This window comes from Mustelus asterias, unplaced genomic scaffold (assembly GCF_964213995.1).
Source record: "Mustelus asterias unplaced genomic scaffold, sMusAst1.hap1.1 HAP1_SCAFFOLD_618, whole genome shotgun sequence".
NCBI classification, from domain to species: domain Eukaryota; kingdom Metazoa; phylum Chordata; class Chondrichthyes; order Carcharhiniformes; family Triakidae; genus Mustelus; species Mustelus asterias.
Window position 1 is genome coordinate 82,020 of NW_027590567.1, and position 13,530 is coordinate 95,549.

General features: G+C 55.1%; 1 protein-coding gene across 3 annotated transcripts in view; it reads left to right on the plus strand.

Moving 5' to 3' along the window:
• Positions 1 to 7,700, plus strand: part of LOC144487145 (mitogen-activated protein kinase kinase kinase kinase 3-like) — a 66,419-nt gene extending 58,719 nt beyond the window's left edge. For 2 of the 3 annotated variants that reach the window (XM_078205204.1, XM_078205206.1), the window contains exons 26-31: positions 382 to 559; positions 1,854 to 1,922; positions 3,331 to 3,417; positions 5,153 to 5,223; positions 5,806 to 5,861; positions 7,465 to 7,700. In XM_078205204.1, coding sequence (XP_078061330.1) covers positions 382 to 559; positions 1,854 to 1,922; positions 3,331 to 3,417; positions 5,153 to 5,223; positions 5,806 to 5,861; positions 7,465 to 7,552 — 549 coding nt within the window. In that variant the 3' untranslated portion in view covers positions 7,553 to 7,700. The remainder of the gene's footprint in view (positions 1 to 381; positions 560 to 1,853; positions 1,923 to 3,330; positions 3,418 to 5,152; positions 5,224 to 5,805; positions 5,862 to 7,464) is intronic. The other variant, XM_078205205.1, reaches the window with a different exon arrangement.
• The last annotated feature ends 5,830 nt before the right edge of the window (positions 7,701 to 13,530 follow it).

The following is a 13,530-nucleotide window of genomic DNA, read 5'->3' on the forward strand; positions in this document are numbered from 1 at the left end:
TGTCCCGGGGGGAGTGTGGAGGTTTAATCATTCTGAATGTTAGAGACGGAGGAGAGCGAGAGACTTTTGTGTCTTTTATGTGGGGACGGCGCAGGGATGTAACGTTAACCTGGAGATCAGTCACGATCACAATAAATAACGGGGCAGGCTTGAGGGGCCAAATGGCATCATCTTGCCACTGTACCTGCTGATTGGCCCCTGCTTTCCCCACGGTCATGTCTCGGCCAATCAGTGTCGACGTGCCGACCAATCAGCGCCCTCTTCTCCTGCAGTGTAAATTGTTGTTGGAGTTTGGTGTTCTAGTGTTTGTCCTGATGAGTGCGGGATGAAAAGTTTCGACAATCTGAAGGCAGCTTCTCTCTCTCTCGACTCTTCACTCAGCAGTTTGGCCTGGCGCTCCCGAATCCTCTTCAAATCTTCGAGCTGTTGGTCTTCCCTGGCGAGGAGTACCCACACGTGTGTCTGGGGGTCCGGGCTCCGACCCAACCCAACAAGGTCTTACAGTTCGACACCGTTCAGGTCAACGCGTCTGGCTCGCTCGACACGGAGGCACGGACAGGTACGGTGACCGCCACACATCACACACAGGAGGGAGGGGCGGAGGAGGAGGGAGAAGAGGAGGCAGAGGCCGGGGGGGGGGGGGGGGGGGGGGGAGGCAGAGGCGGGGGGAGAGGCAAACAGGCAGAGAGAGACAGAGCGACAAACAGACAGAGACGGAGAGAGAGAGAGAGTGTTTGATGGGGGACAGTGTAGAGGGAGCTTTACTCTGTATCTAACCCTGTGCTGTACCTGTCCTGGGAGTGTTTGATGGGGGACAGTGTAGAGGGAGCTTTACTCTGTATCTAACCCCGTGCTGTACCTGTCCTGGGAGTGTTTGATGGGGGACAGTGTAGAGGGAGCTTTACTCTGTATCTAACCCCGTGCTGCATCTGTCCTGGGGGTGTTTGATGGGGGACAGTGGAGAGGGAGCTTTACTCTGTACCTAACCCTGTGCTGGACCTGTCCTGGGAGTGTTTGATGGGGACAGTGTAGAGGGAGCTTTACTCTGTATCTAACCCCGTGCTGTACCTGTCCTGGGAGTGTTTGATGGGGGACAGTGTAGAGGGAGCTTTACTCTGTATCTAACACCGTGCTGTACCTGTCCTGGGAGTGTTTGATGGGGACAGTGTAGAGGGAGCTTTACTCTGTATCTAACCCCGTGCTGTACCTGTCCTGGGAGTGTTTGATGGGGACAGTGTAGAGGGAGCTTTACTCTGTATCTAACCCCGTGCTGTACCTGTCCTGGGAGTGTTTGATGGGGACAGTGTAGAGGGAGCTTTACTCTGTATCTAACCCCGTGCTGTACCTGTCCTGGGAGTGTTTGATGGGGGACAGTGTAGAGGGAGCTTTACTCTGTATCTAACCCCGTGCTGTACCTGTCCTGGGAGTGTTTGATGGGGGACAGTGTAGAGGGAGCTTTACTCTGTATCTAACCCCGTGCTGTACCTGTCCTGGGAGTGTTTGATGGGGACAGTGTAGAGGGAGCTTTACTCTGTATCTAACCCCGTGCTGTACCTGTCCTGGGAGTGTTTGATGGGGGACAGTGTAGAGGGAGCTTTACTCTGTATCTAACCCCGTGCTGTACCTGTCCTGGGAGTGTTTGATGGGGGACAGTGTAGAGGGAGCTTTACTCTGTATCTAACCCCGTGCTGTACCTGTCCTGGGAGTGTTTGATGGGGGACAGTGTAGAGGGAGCTTTACTCTGTATCTAACCTCGTGCTGTACCTGTCCTGGGAGTGTTTGATGGGGGACAGTGTAGAGGGAGCTTTACTCTGTATCTAACCCCGTGCTGAACTCTGTTCTTTTATTTTAAGAGACCTCACTGATGAATGCTAGCCACGTGTCACAGCTGGACCGAGACAGTGTTCTTGTCTGTATTGACAGTAAGTCTTTCACATTGCAATCCTCTCAAGACTTCAACCCTAATATCCAAGCTAACATTTCCCAGGGAGTGCTGCACTGTGGGAGGGTCAGTGCTGAGGGAGCGCCGCACTGTGGGAGGGTCAGTGCTGAGGGAGCGCCGCACTGTGGGAGGGTCAGTGCTGAGAGAGCGCCGCACTGTGGGAGGGTCAGTGCTGAGGGAGCGCCGCACTGTGGGAGGGTCAGTGCTGAGGGAGCGCCGCACTGTGGGAGGGTCAGTGCTGAGGGAGCGCCGCACTGTGGGAGGGTCAGTGCTGAGGGAGCGCCGCACTGTGGGTCGGTGCTGAGGGAGCGCCGCACTGTCGGAGGGGCAGTGCTGAGGGAGCGCCGCACTGTGGGAGGGTCAGTGCTGAGGGGGCGCCGCACTGTGGGTCAGTGCTGAGGGAGCACCGCACTGTGGGAGGGTCAGTGCTGAGGGAGCGCCGCACACTGGGAGGGTCAGTGCTGAGGGAGCGCCGCACTGTGGGAGGGTCAGTGCTGAGGGAGTGCCGCACTGTGGGAGGGTCAGTGCTGAGGGAGCGCCGCACTGTGGGAGGGTCAGTGCCGATGGAGCGCCGCACTGTGGGAGGGTCAGTGCTGAGGGAGCGCCGCACTGTGGGAGGGTCAGTGCTGAGGGAGCGCCGCACTGTCGGAGGGGCAGTGCTGAGGGAGCACCGCACTGTGGGAGGGTCAGTGCTGAGGGAGCGCCGCACACTGGGAGGGTCAGTGCTGAGGGAGCGCCGCACTGTGGGAGGGTCAGTGCTGAGGGAGTGCCGCACTGTGGGAGGGTCAGTGCTGAGGGAGCGCCGCACTGTGGGAGGGTCAGTGCCGAGGGAGCGCCGCACTGTGGGAGGGTCGGTGCCGAGGGAGCGCCGCACTGTGGGAGGGTCAGTGCTGAGGGAGCGCCGCACTGTGGGAGAGTCAGTGCTGAGGGAGTGCCGCACTGTGGGAGGGTCGGTGCTGAGGGAGCGCCGCACTGTGGGAGGGTCGGTGCTGAGGGAGCGCCGCACTGTGGGAGGGTCGGTGCTGAGGGAGCGCCGCACTATGGGAGGGGCGGTGCTGAGGGAGCGCCGCACTGTGGGAGGGTCGGTGCTGAGGGAGCGCCGCACTGTGGGAGGGTCAGTGCTGAGGCAGCGCCACACTGTGGGAGGGTCAGTGCTGAGGGAGCACCGCACTGTGGGAGGGTCAGTGCTGAGGGAGCGCCGCACTGTGGGAGGGTCAGTGCTGAGGGAGCGCCGCACTGTGGGAGGGTCAGTGCTGAGGGAGCGCCGCACTGTGGGAGGGTCAGTGCTGAGGGAGCGCCGCACTGTGGGATGGAGTTGGGGAGATGCGGGGGGGGAGTGGGTTTGGGGAGATGGGGTGCTGTATGACGCGTGTTTTGGCCTTTTTCAGACTGTGTGAAGATTGTAAATCTGCAGGGAGAGCTTTGTCACAGGTTGGGCGCTGAGCTGACGTTCCGCTTCTGTGTGCAGACTGTCGGTGAGTACCCGGGTCTGAGATCGGCCGCGGCCCGTTTCCCTGGTAACGGCGGTGAACGGCGAGCTCCCGATCCGGATGGGGGTGATCCGCTAACTGTCCTGTCGCTCACGCCCCAAGCCCCAAACCCTCTGATTGGGCCGATCACCCACACGGCAATACTGTCCTCCACTGACTGTATCCTGCGAGAGAAATGATCCACCCTTATCCTCAGATATTGCTGCAGTCCCGGTCACAGCTTCTGCCTGTCCTGGTTTGTCAGGACACCACAAAAACACCCGTTACATCGAAACTAGAAGCAGGAGGAGGCCATTCGGCCCTTCGAGCCTGCCCCACCATTCATTTTGTTCATGGCTGATCATCAAATTCAATATCCTGATTCCCCCCCTTCCCCCCATATCCCTCGATCCCTTTCGCCCCAAGAGTGATATCTAATTCCTTCCTGAAATCACACAACGTTTTGGCCTCAACTACTTTCTGTGGGAGTGAATTCCACCACCCTCTGGGTGAAGAAATTTCTCCTCACCTCAGTTCTAAAAGGTTCACCCCCTTATCCTCAAACTGTGACCCCTAGTTCTGGACTCCCCCCACCATTGGGAACATTCTTTCTGAATCTACCCTGTCTAACCCTGTTAGAATTTTATAAGTTTCTATGAGATCCCCTCTCACTCTTCTAAACTCCAGTGAATATAATCCTAACCGACTCAGTCTCTCCTCATATGACAGACCTGCCATCCCAGGAATCAGCCTGGTAAACTTTCGCTGCGCTCCCTCTATAGCAAGGACATCCTTCCTCAGATAAGGACACCAAAACTGCACACAATACTCCAGGTGTGGCCTCACCAACGCCCTATACAGTTGTAGTAAAACATCTCTATTTCCACACTTGGCAGAGGGAGCAATGGATACACACAGGGAGAGATCTTTTCCCACCCTTTCCTGCTATTCCGAGACTCAAATCCTCTCGCGATGAAGGCCCAAGAGTCATATCTATAGAAACAACCAGGACTTTGATGGTTTGTGTTCTAGGGAGAGACCACACTTGGAATACTGTGTGCAATTCTGGTCACCCTATTATAGAAAGGATATTATTAAACTAGAAAGAGTGTAGAAAAGATTTACTGGGATGCTACCGGGACTTGATGGTTTGAGTTATAAGGGAGAGGCTGGATAGACTGGGACTCTTTTCCCTGGAGCGTAGGAGGCTGAGGGGTGATCTTATAGAGGTCTATAAAATAATGAGGGGCACAGATCAGCTAGGTAGTCAATATCTTTTCCCAAAGGTAGGGGAGTCTAAAACTAGGGGGCATAGGTTTAAGGTGAGAGGGGAGAGATACAAAAGGGTCCAGAGGGGCAATTTTTTCACACAGAGGGTGGTGAGTGTCTGGAACGAGCTGCCAGAGGTAGTAGTAGAGGCGGGTACAGTTTTGTCTTTTAAAAAGCATTTAGACAGTTACATGGGTAAGATGGGTATAGAGGGATATGGGCCAAACGCGGGCAATTGGGACTAGCTTAGGGGTTTAAAAAAAAGGGGCGGCATGGACAAGTTGGGCCGAAGGGCCTGTTTCCATGCTGTAAACCTCTACGACTCTATGACTCGTAACAGAGTAAACAGAAGCAGGAGAAGGACAAAGGTTTCCTTTCCCTTTGTAGTTTAAATTGCCATTATCTTCACGAGAGAGGGAGGGTTGATGTGAACTCTGTGCATCTACTCACAGACTTGTTTCCCATTGTGCAGTTTGCCTACAGGACAGTGTCCTTGCCTTCTGGAGACACGGCATGCAAGGACAAAGTCTACAAACAAATCAGGTAATATTTACTGCTTCACTGGGGTACAGTACTGGTGGGGACGGGTCTGTCCCTGTATAACACTGGGGTACAGTACTGGTGGGGACGGGTCTGTCACTGTATAACACTGGGGTACAGTACTGGTGGGGACGGGTCTGTCCCTGTATAACACTGGGGTACAGTACTGGTGGGGACGGGTCTGTCGCTGTATAACACTGGGGTACAGTACTAGTGGGGACGTGTCTGTCGCTGTATAACACTGGGGTACAGTACGGGTGGGGACGGGTCTGTCGCTGTATAACACTGGGGTACAGTACGGGTGGGGACGGGTCTGTCGCTGTATAACACTGGGGTACAGTACGGGTGGGGACGGGTCTGTCGCTGTATAACACTGGGGTACAGTACGGGTGGGGACGGGTCTGTCGCTGTATAACACGGGTACAGTACTGGTGGGGACGGGCCTGTCACTGTATAACACTGGGGTACAGTACTGATGGGGACGGGCCTGTCACTGTATAACACTGGGGTGCAGGACTGGTGGGTAAATGAATGGGGATTGGTGCAGGGGGAAATATTGATTCTTGTTTTGAACTCTCTCTGTAGATAACCCAGGAGATAACGGATGAAACCAGAATGTTTCGAGTGTTGGGTACTCAGAGGTGAGCAGTTCTGTCGCTGTGTGTCCCAGTTATCAGTAAGACATTTATGGGGGTCGGGACATCTAGGACACAGCCGCGGATCGAGACAAGCTCCTGCCATTCCACGCGTGACGTGTAGAGAGGGCCAATCAACAGCTTGTGCCAGCGCAACACTCCAGCCACCGGTGCTGAGGCAAGGCGCACAGGAAGATCCCACAGTCCGGCGGGAGGGTGGCTCCCCCACCTTTTCCCGGGACTCCTCCAGTGCGGGTGGGAGGGGTCCGTCGCTCCTCACCACTGGGCTGCACACCCCTTCCGCTCCGGCCAATGCCCTGGCAGCTGCGAGGGTACCAGGCGATGCCTACTGCAGTCAGTCAGCTGCCGGGCACCATCTGCCGAAGGAGGTGGGATGGAAAGGTGGGTCGGGTGAGGCAGGAACGGTACAGGGTGTGCGCGCACGGGCTTTCACAGCTGCCCTCTGATCGGGATTAGGCCGGAACCGAGGGCTAATGTTCGGAGGGGATGCTGGCCTGGGGGCAGCTGCAGGGGTATTCCCGCAAAATAAAACCAATTCTAAACCCACTGGCCTGTCGAGGAACTTCTCCACGGAGAACAGCTTCCCCCCTGAACGGGCGGGCTCCCATTTTAATATTCTGTCCCTCCGCCCCCGTGCCGTGTTCTGGACTCTCGACCTCCCCACCAGAGGAAATAGTTTCTCTCTATCGACCCTATCCAATCCTTTAATCATCTTAAACTCTCCTCAATTAGATCCACGAGAGGGAGGGGACACCAACCTCGACTGATTTGATTTATTATTGTTACATGTATTGGGATACAGTGAAAAGTATTGTTTCTTGCGCGCTATACAGACAAAGCATACCGTTCATAGAGAAGGAAAGGAGAGGGTGCAGAATGTAGTGTTACAGTCATAGCTAGGGTGTGGAGAAAGATCAACTTAATGCGAGGTCGGTCCATTCAAAAGTCTGACAGCAGCAGGGAAGAAGCTGTTCTTGAGTCGGTCGGTCCGTGACCTCAGACTTTTGTATCTTTTTCCCGACGGAAGAAGGTGGAAGAGAGAATGTCCGGGGTGCGTGGGGGTCCTTGATTATGCTGGCTGCTTTTCCCCGAGGCAGCGGGACGTGGAGACAGAGTCAATGGACGGGAGGCTGGTTTGTGTGATGGATTGGGCTACATTCACAGCCCTTTGTAGCTCCTTGCGGTCTTGGGCAGAGCAGGAGCCCCATACCAAGCTGTGATACAACCAGAAAGGATGCTTTCTGTAAAAGTTGGTGAGAGTCGTAGCTGACATGCCAAATTTCCTCAGTCTTCTGAGAAAGTAGAGGCGTTGGTGGGGCTTTAACTATAGTGTCGGCGTGGGGGGGACCAGGACAGGTTGTTGGTGATCTGGACACCGAGAAACATGAAGCTCTCGACCCTTTCCACTTCGTTCCGGTTGGTGGAGACAGGGGCATGTTCTCCTTTACGCTTCCTGAAGAATAAATATGTGGGAAGGAAATACTGCAGGGAGTGGAGGGAATTGGTTCGATGGATCGAGTGGCCAGCGTGTGTGGGTAGTAAGAGTGGGATTACCGCCTGCTAACATTGCTGGATTCTCTTCCCACAGGGATATTATTCTGGAGAGTACACCGACAGACAATCCAAACGCCCAGAGTAATCTCTACATCCTCACAGGTCACAAGAGCACTTACTGACAGGGGAACTGGGGGACTGGGAGTGTTGGAATGTCAGCGAGCAGCTTCAGAAAGGTCTAAACGTCTCAGTGTTTCGCTATGTTTTTGGTTAATTTTATTTAAGTGATGTGTAAATGTACCAATTAAACCGGAATTCAACTTTCCAATCAGCTCTCGTTCTCACATTAATGTCCCCCTACACCCGCTCCCTATCTCTGTAACCTCCTCCAGCCCCTACACCCCCTCCCTATCTCTGTAACCTCCTCCAGCCCCTACACCCCCTCCCTATCTCTGTAACCTCCTCCAGCCCCTACACCCCCTCCCTATCTCTGTAACACCCTCCAGCCCCCTACAACCCCTCCCTATCTCTGTAACCTCCTCCAGCCCCCTACACCCCCTCCCTATCTCTGTAACCTCCTCCAGCCCCTATACCCCCTCCCTATCTCTGTAACCTCCTCCAGCCCCTACACCCCCTCCCTATCTCTGTAACCTCCTCCAGCCCCTACACCCCCTCCCTATCCCTGTAACCTCCTCCAGCCCCTACACCCCCTCCCTATCTCTGTAACCTCCTCCAGCTCCTACACCCCCCCTCCCTATCTCTGTAACCTCCTCCAGCCCCTACACCCCCCTCCCTATCTCTGTAACCTCCTCCAGCCCCTCCCTATCTCTGTAACCTCCTCCAGCCCCTCCCTATCTCTGTAACCTCCTCCAGCCCCTCCCTATCTCTGTAACCTCCTCCAGCCCCTCCCTATCTCTGTAACCTCCTCCAGCCCCTACACCCCCTCCCTATCTCTGTAACCTCCTCCAGCCCCTACACCCCCTCCCTATCCCGGTAACCTCCTCCAGCCCCTACACCCCCTCCCTATCTCTGTAACCTCCTCCAGCCCCTACACCCCCTCCCTATCTCTGTAACCTCCTCCAGCCCCTACACCCCCTCCCTATCTCTGTAACACCCTCCAGCCCCTATACCCCCTCCCTATCTCTGTAACCTCCTCCAGCCCCTACACCCCCTCCCTATCTCTGTAACCTCCTCCAGCCCCTACACCCCCTCCCTATCTCTGTAACCTCCTCCAGCCCCTACACCCCCTCCCTATCTCTGTAACCTCCTCCAGCCCCCTACACCCGCTCTCTATCTCTGTAACCTCCTCCAGCCCCTACACCCCCTCCCTATCTCTGTAACCTCCTCCAGCCCCTATACCCCCTCCCTATCTCTGTAACACCCTCCAGCCCCCTACAACCCCTCCCTATCTCTGTAACCTCCTCCAGCCCCCTACACCCCCTCCCTATCTCTGTAACCTCCTCCAGCCCCTACACCCCCTCCCTATCTCTGTAACCTCCTCCAGCCCCTACACCCCCTCCCTATCTCTGTAACCTCCTCCAGCCCCTACACCCCCTCCCTATCCCTGTAACCTCCTCCAGCCCCTACACCCCCCTCCCTATCTCTGTAACCTCCTCCAGCCCCTCCCTATCTCTGTAACCTCCTCCAGCCCCTCCCTATCTCTGTAACCTCCTCCAGCCCCTCCCTATCTCTGTAACCTCCTCCAGCCCCTCCCTATCTCTGTAACCTCCTCCAGCCCCTACACCCCCTCCCTATCTCTGTAACCTCCTCCAGCCCCTACACCCCCTCCCTATCCCTGTAACCTCCTCCAGCCCCTACACCCCCTCCCTATCTCTGTAACCTCCTCCAGCCCCTACACCCCCTCCCTATCTCTGTAACCTCCTCCAGCCCCTACACCCCCTCCCTATCTCTGTAACACCCTCCAGCCCCTATACCCCCTCCCTATCTCTGTAACCTCCTCCAGCCCCTCCCTATCTCTGTAACCTCCTCCAGCCCCTCCCTATCTCTGTAACCTCCTCCAGCACCTCCCTATCTCTGTAACCTCCTCCAGCCCCTCCCTATCTCTGTAACCTCCTCCAGCCCCTCCCTATCTCTGTAACCTCCTCCAGCCCCTCCCTATCTCTGTAACCTCCTCCAGCCCCTCCCTATCTCTGTAACCTCCTCCAGCCCCTCCCTATCTCTGTAACCTCCTCCAGCCCCATCCTATCTCTGTAACCTCCTCCAGCCCCCCACACCCCCTCCCTATCTCTGTAACCCTCCTCCTGTCCCTACAACCCTCCGGGATCTCTGCGTTCCTCCAATTCCGGCCTCTTGAGCATCCCCCGATTCCCATCGCTCCGCCATTGGCGGCCGTGCCTTCAGCTGCCTGGGGGGCCCCTAGGCTAATGTAAAAAAAAAGTTTCCGTTTATTTATTGGTGTGAGAAGTAGCCTTACATTCACACTGCAATGAAGTTACTGTGAAAATCCCCCAGTCGCCCACACTCCGGTGCCTGTTCGGGTAACACTGAGGGAGAATTTAGCACGGCCAATGCACCCTAACCAGCACGTCTTTCAGACTGTGGGAGGAAACCGGAGTACCTCTGGAATTCTCCCCCTCAACCTCTCCACCGCTCTCTCTCTCCTGTGAAGTTACCGCTCGGATCAAATATCTGGCTACTTGTCCCGAATGTTCCTTTGTCATTTGAGTGGAGACCGTTTGCAAAGAGATCAAATTCCCAGCATGCATCGAAAAGAACCCAAGGAGACGATTTCACGTTCCGAGACTTTTATTGCAAACAACAAACCACGTTGGGTATCTGCGCAATCGACGTACGTTTTATAACCCCTTTCATTGTGCGTCACACTTCTGACAGACGTACGGCATTGCAGGAACATTCCCTCTGTCCCTCCCAGTCTCCCGCACATTCACCGCTCCCCGCCACGCTTAGTTGATTCTACGACCCTCACCAACTTTTACACACGCACCATAGAAAGCATTCTTTCTGGTTGTATCACAGCTTGGTATGGGGCTCCTGCTCTGCCCAAGACCACAAGGAACTACAAAAGGTTGTGAATGTAGCCCAGTCCATCACGCAAACCCAGCCTCCATTGACTCTGTCTTCACTTCCCGCTGCCTCGGGGAAAGCAGCCGGCATAATCGAGGGCCCCACGTACCCCCGGGCATTCTCTCTTCCACCTTCTTCCGTCGGGAAAAAGATACAAAAGTCTGAGGTCACGTACCGACCGACTCAAGAACAGCTTCTTCCCTGCTGCTGTCAGACTTTTGAATGGACCTACCTTGTATTAAGTTGATCTTTCTCTACACCCTAGCTATGACTGTAACACTACATTCTGCACCCTCTCCTTTCCTTCTCTATGAATGGTATGCTTTGTCTGGATAGCGCGCAAGAAACAATACTTTTCACTGTATCCCAATACGTGACAATAATAAATCAAATCAAATTTTTGATTTGATTTATTATTGTCACATGTATTGGGATACAGTGAAAAGTATTGTTTCTTGCATGCTATACAAAGCATACCGTTCATAGAGAAGGAAAGGAGAGGGTGCAGAATGTAGTGTTACAGTCATAACTAGGGTGCAGAGAAAGATCAACTTAATGCGAGGTAGGTCCATTCAAAAGTCTGACAGCAGCAGGGAAGAAGCTGTTCTTGAGTCGGTCGGTACGTGACCTCAGACTTTTGCATCTTTTTCCCGACGGAAGAAGGTGGAAGAGAGAATGTCCGGGATGCGTGGGGTCCTTGATTTTGCTGGCTGCTTTTCCCGAGGTAGCGGGAAGTGTAGACAGAGTCAATGGATGGGAGGCTGGTTTGCGTGATGGATTGGGCTACATTCATGACCTTTTGTAGTTCCTTGCGGTCTTGGGCAGAGCAGGAGCCCCATACCGAGCTGTGATACAACCAGAAAGAATGCTTTCTATGGTGCATGTGTAAAGGTTGGTGAGGGTTGTAGCTGACATGCCAAATTTCCTGAGATGTTTGAGGCATTGGTGGGGCTTTCTTAACTTATAGTGTCGGCGTGGAGGGACCAGGACAGGTTGAGACTTCCAGTGTCCTTCCACTCGCCTGCGAGAACCAGATCCTAACTTCCAGCAGCGAGGCTCAGACTGGGACCTTCAATCTCCGAAACCCCTGTCAGGTCGGCCCCCCCTCCCACTCCCTCTGCGTTTCGGATGGAATATACAAACTCCCACCAGCATCCTGCTTGATTGTTGACACAAAACCGGCCTTCTCCACACAGCAGCAACTTCTTTCTTTCTCTCTCTCCCTCTTTCTTCAGCTCTCTAAAGGCTGCTGTCCCGTTCCTGTGTGAGAACCGTCACTTGTGCTTTCAGTCCATCCAAAGAGCAAAGAACAGTACAGCATAGGAACAGGCCCTTCGGCCCTTCAGCCCTCGCCAATTATGATGCTCTTACTAAGGAAAAAACCTGTCCTTACTCGGTCCATATCCCTCCATTCCCTCCCTATTCATGGACCCATCCAGATGCCTCTTAAATGTTGTTAATGTACCCGCTTCCACCACCTCCTCTGGCAGCGCGTTCCAGGCTCCCACCACTCTCTGCGTGAAAAACTTCCCCCGCACATCTCCCTTAAACTTTCCCCCCTCTCACCTTGAACCTGTGCCCCCCCCCCCGGTGTAATTGACACGTCCACCCTGGGGAAAAGCCTCTGACTCTCCCCCCTGTCTACGCCTCTCATCATTTTGTAGACCGGGTCTCCCCTCAGTCTTTCCAGTGGAAACAATCCTAGTTTATCCAACCTCTCCTCACAGTCAACACCCTCGAGACCAGGCAACGTCCTGGTGAACCTTCTTTGCACTCTCTCCAAAGCTTCCACGTCCTTCTGCCAGCGTGGCGACCAGTAATCCAGTCGGGATTCGACCCCCCCCCATGGCCACCAGATCACATGGGCTGGTCTCCGAGCAGAGGTGTTTTGGTACGACCTCACCCACCTTCCTGTTTCAGCAGGTTTTGTTTCACCTCAAGTTAAAGGGTGAATCTTTCCCCGGCACAGTGCACTGTCAGATTACAGGGAAAGATCCCACAGGCTCAATGGTGACCTTTATGACCTCTAATGGTTTTGAAATGGGGACGCGAGAAGTTGGATATATCATCAGTAATTATGACCAAGGTGCAAAAATATTTAATATCATTCAAAATAGTAACAGGTGGGGAGAACTTGGCTAACTAGAATAACATATTTCCGTCCCTCCCGCCCAGCTCCCCAGCTTGGAGTGTCTGTGAACCACGACATTTATCTCCAGCCCGCCCGCACGACTGGGCTGCATTGGGGACAAAGGAGGACGGGGCGTTCACTCTCCCATTGGCTGCTTCTCTCTGATGGATGGTTGCTGGGGCCAATAGGGGAGCGGCTGGGCGCCGGGGGGCGGGTGTCTGGCCAATGAGTGGCAAGGGAAGGGGAGAACCAATCAGGATGGGGAGGAGCGGTTTGATTGACGGGGGCTGTAGCCAATCATGACCGTGCAGGCGGAGGAGCCAATGAGCAAGAGGAGGAGTAGGAGCTTGCTTTGTGACGACATCTGATTGTTCAGGGGGGCGGGGCGGTGGTCCGACCAATCAGCGAAGGAGGGAGAGCGGGGATTGTGATGCATTGTGATCGACGTGAAGGCTGGCCAATGGGGGCGGGGTTACGACACCAGGGACGGTCCAATCAGGAAGGGGAAAAAGGCGGTGAGGGGGCGGGGACAGTGACCCAACCTGATTGACACTGCGCTCCGCCATTCAGAGCGGGGGATTGGGACCGGGAAGGGGGAACCAATCAGCTGGGCGGGGGGAGGAGGGGTCAAGGAGGCAGCGGCGCAGGCGCAGTAGCCTCCGGCCTATTCCGCTGCGCCGCGATGCTCGAGGTCGAGTGAGGCGAACGCCGGGTGCGGAGAGAAAGAGAGAGAGAGGCCGCCGAGCAGTGAACGCCCGATTAGAGGCCCACAGCCCCGACCGATCAACAAGGAGGAAAAAGTCGCTGCTCACCGATGGAGGAGCCGGGCCGCTTCTACATGATGTCTTCGTTTGGTCAGGCGCCGCGGGAGAGAGGTGAGGCGGCGAAGGCGACGGTGGGGGGGATGGGCGGCTCACCTCAACTGTCACTCAACGCCCCTCTACATCCGGCCGTTGATGGACAGCCGCCTCCGCCAATCGGAGC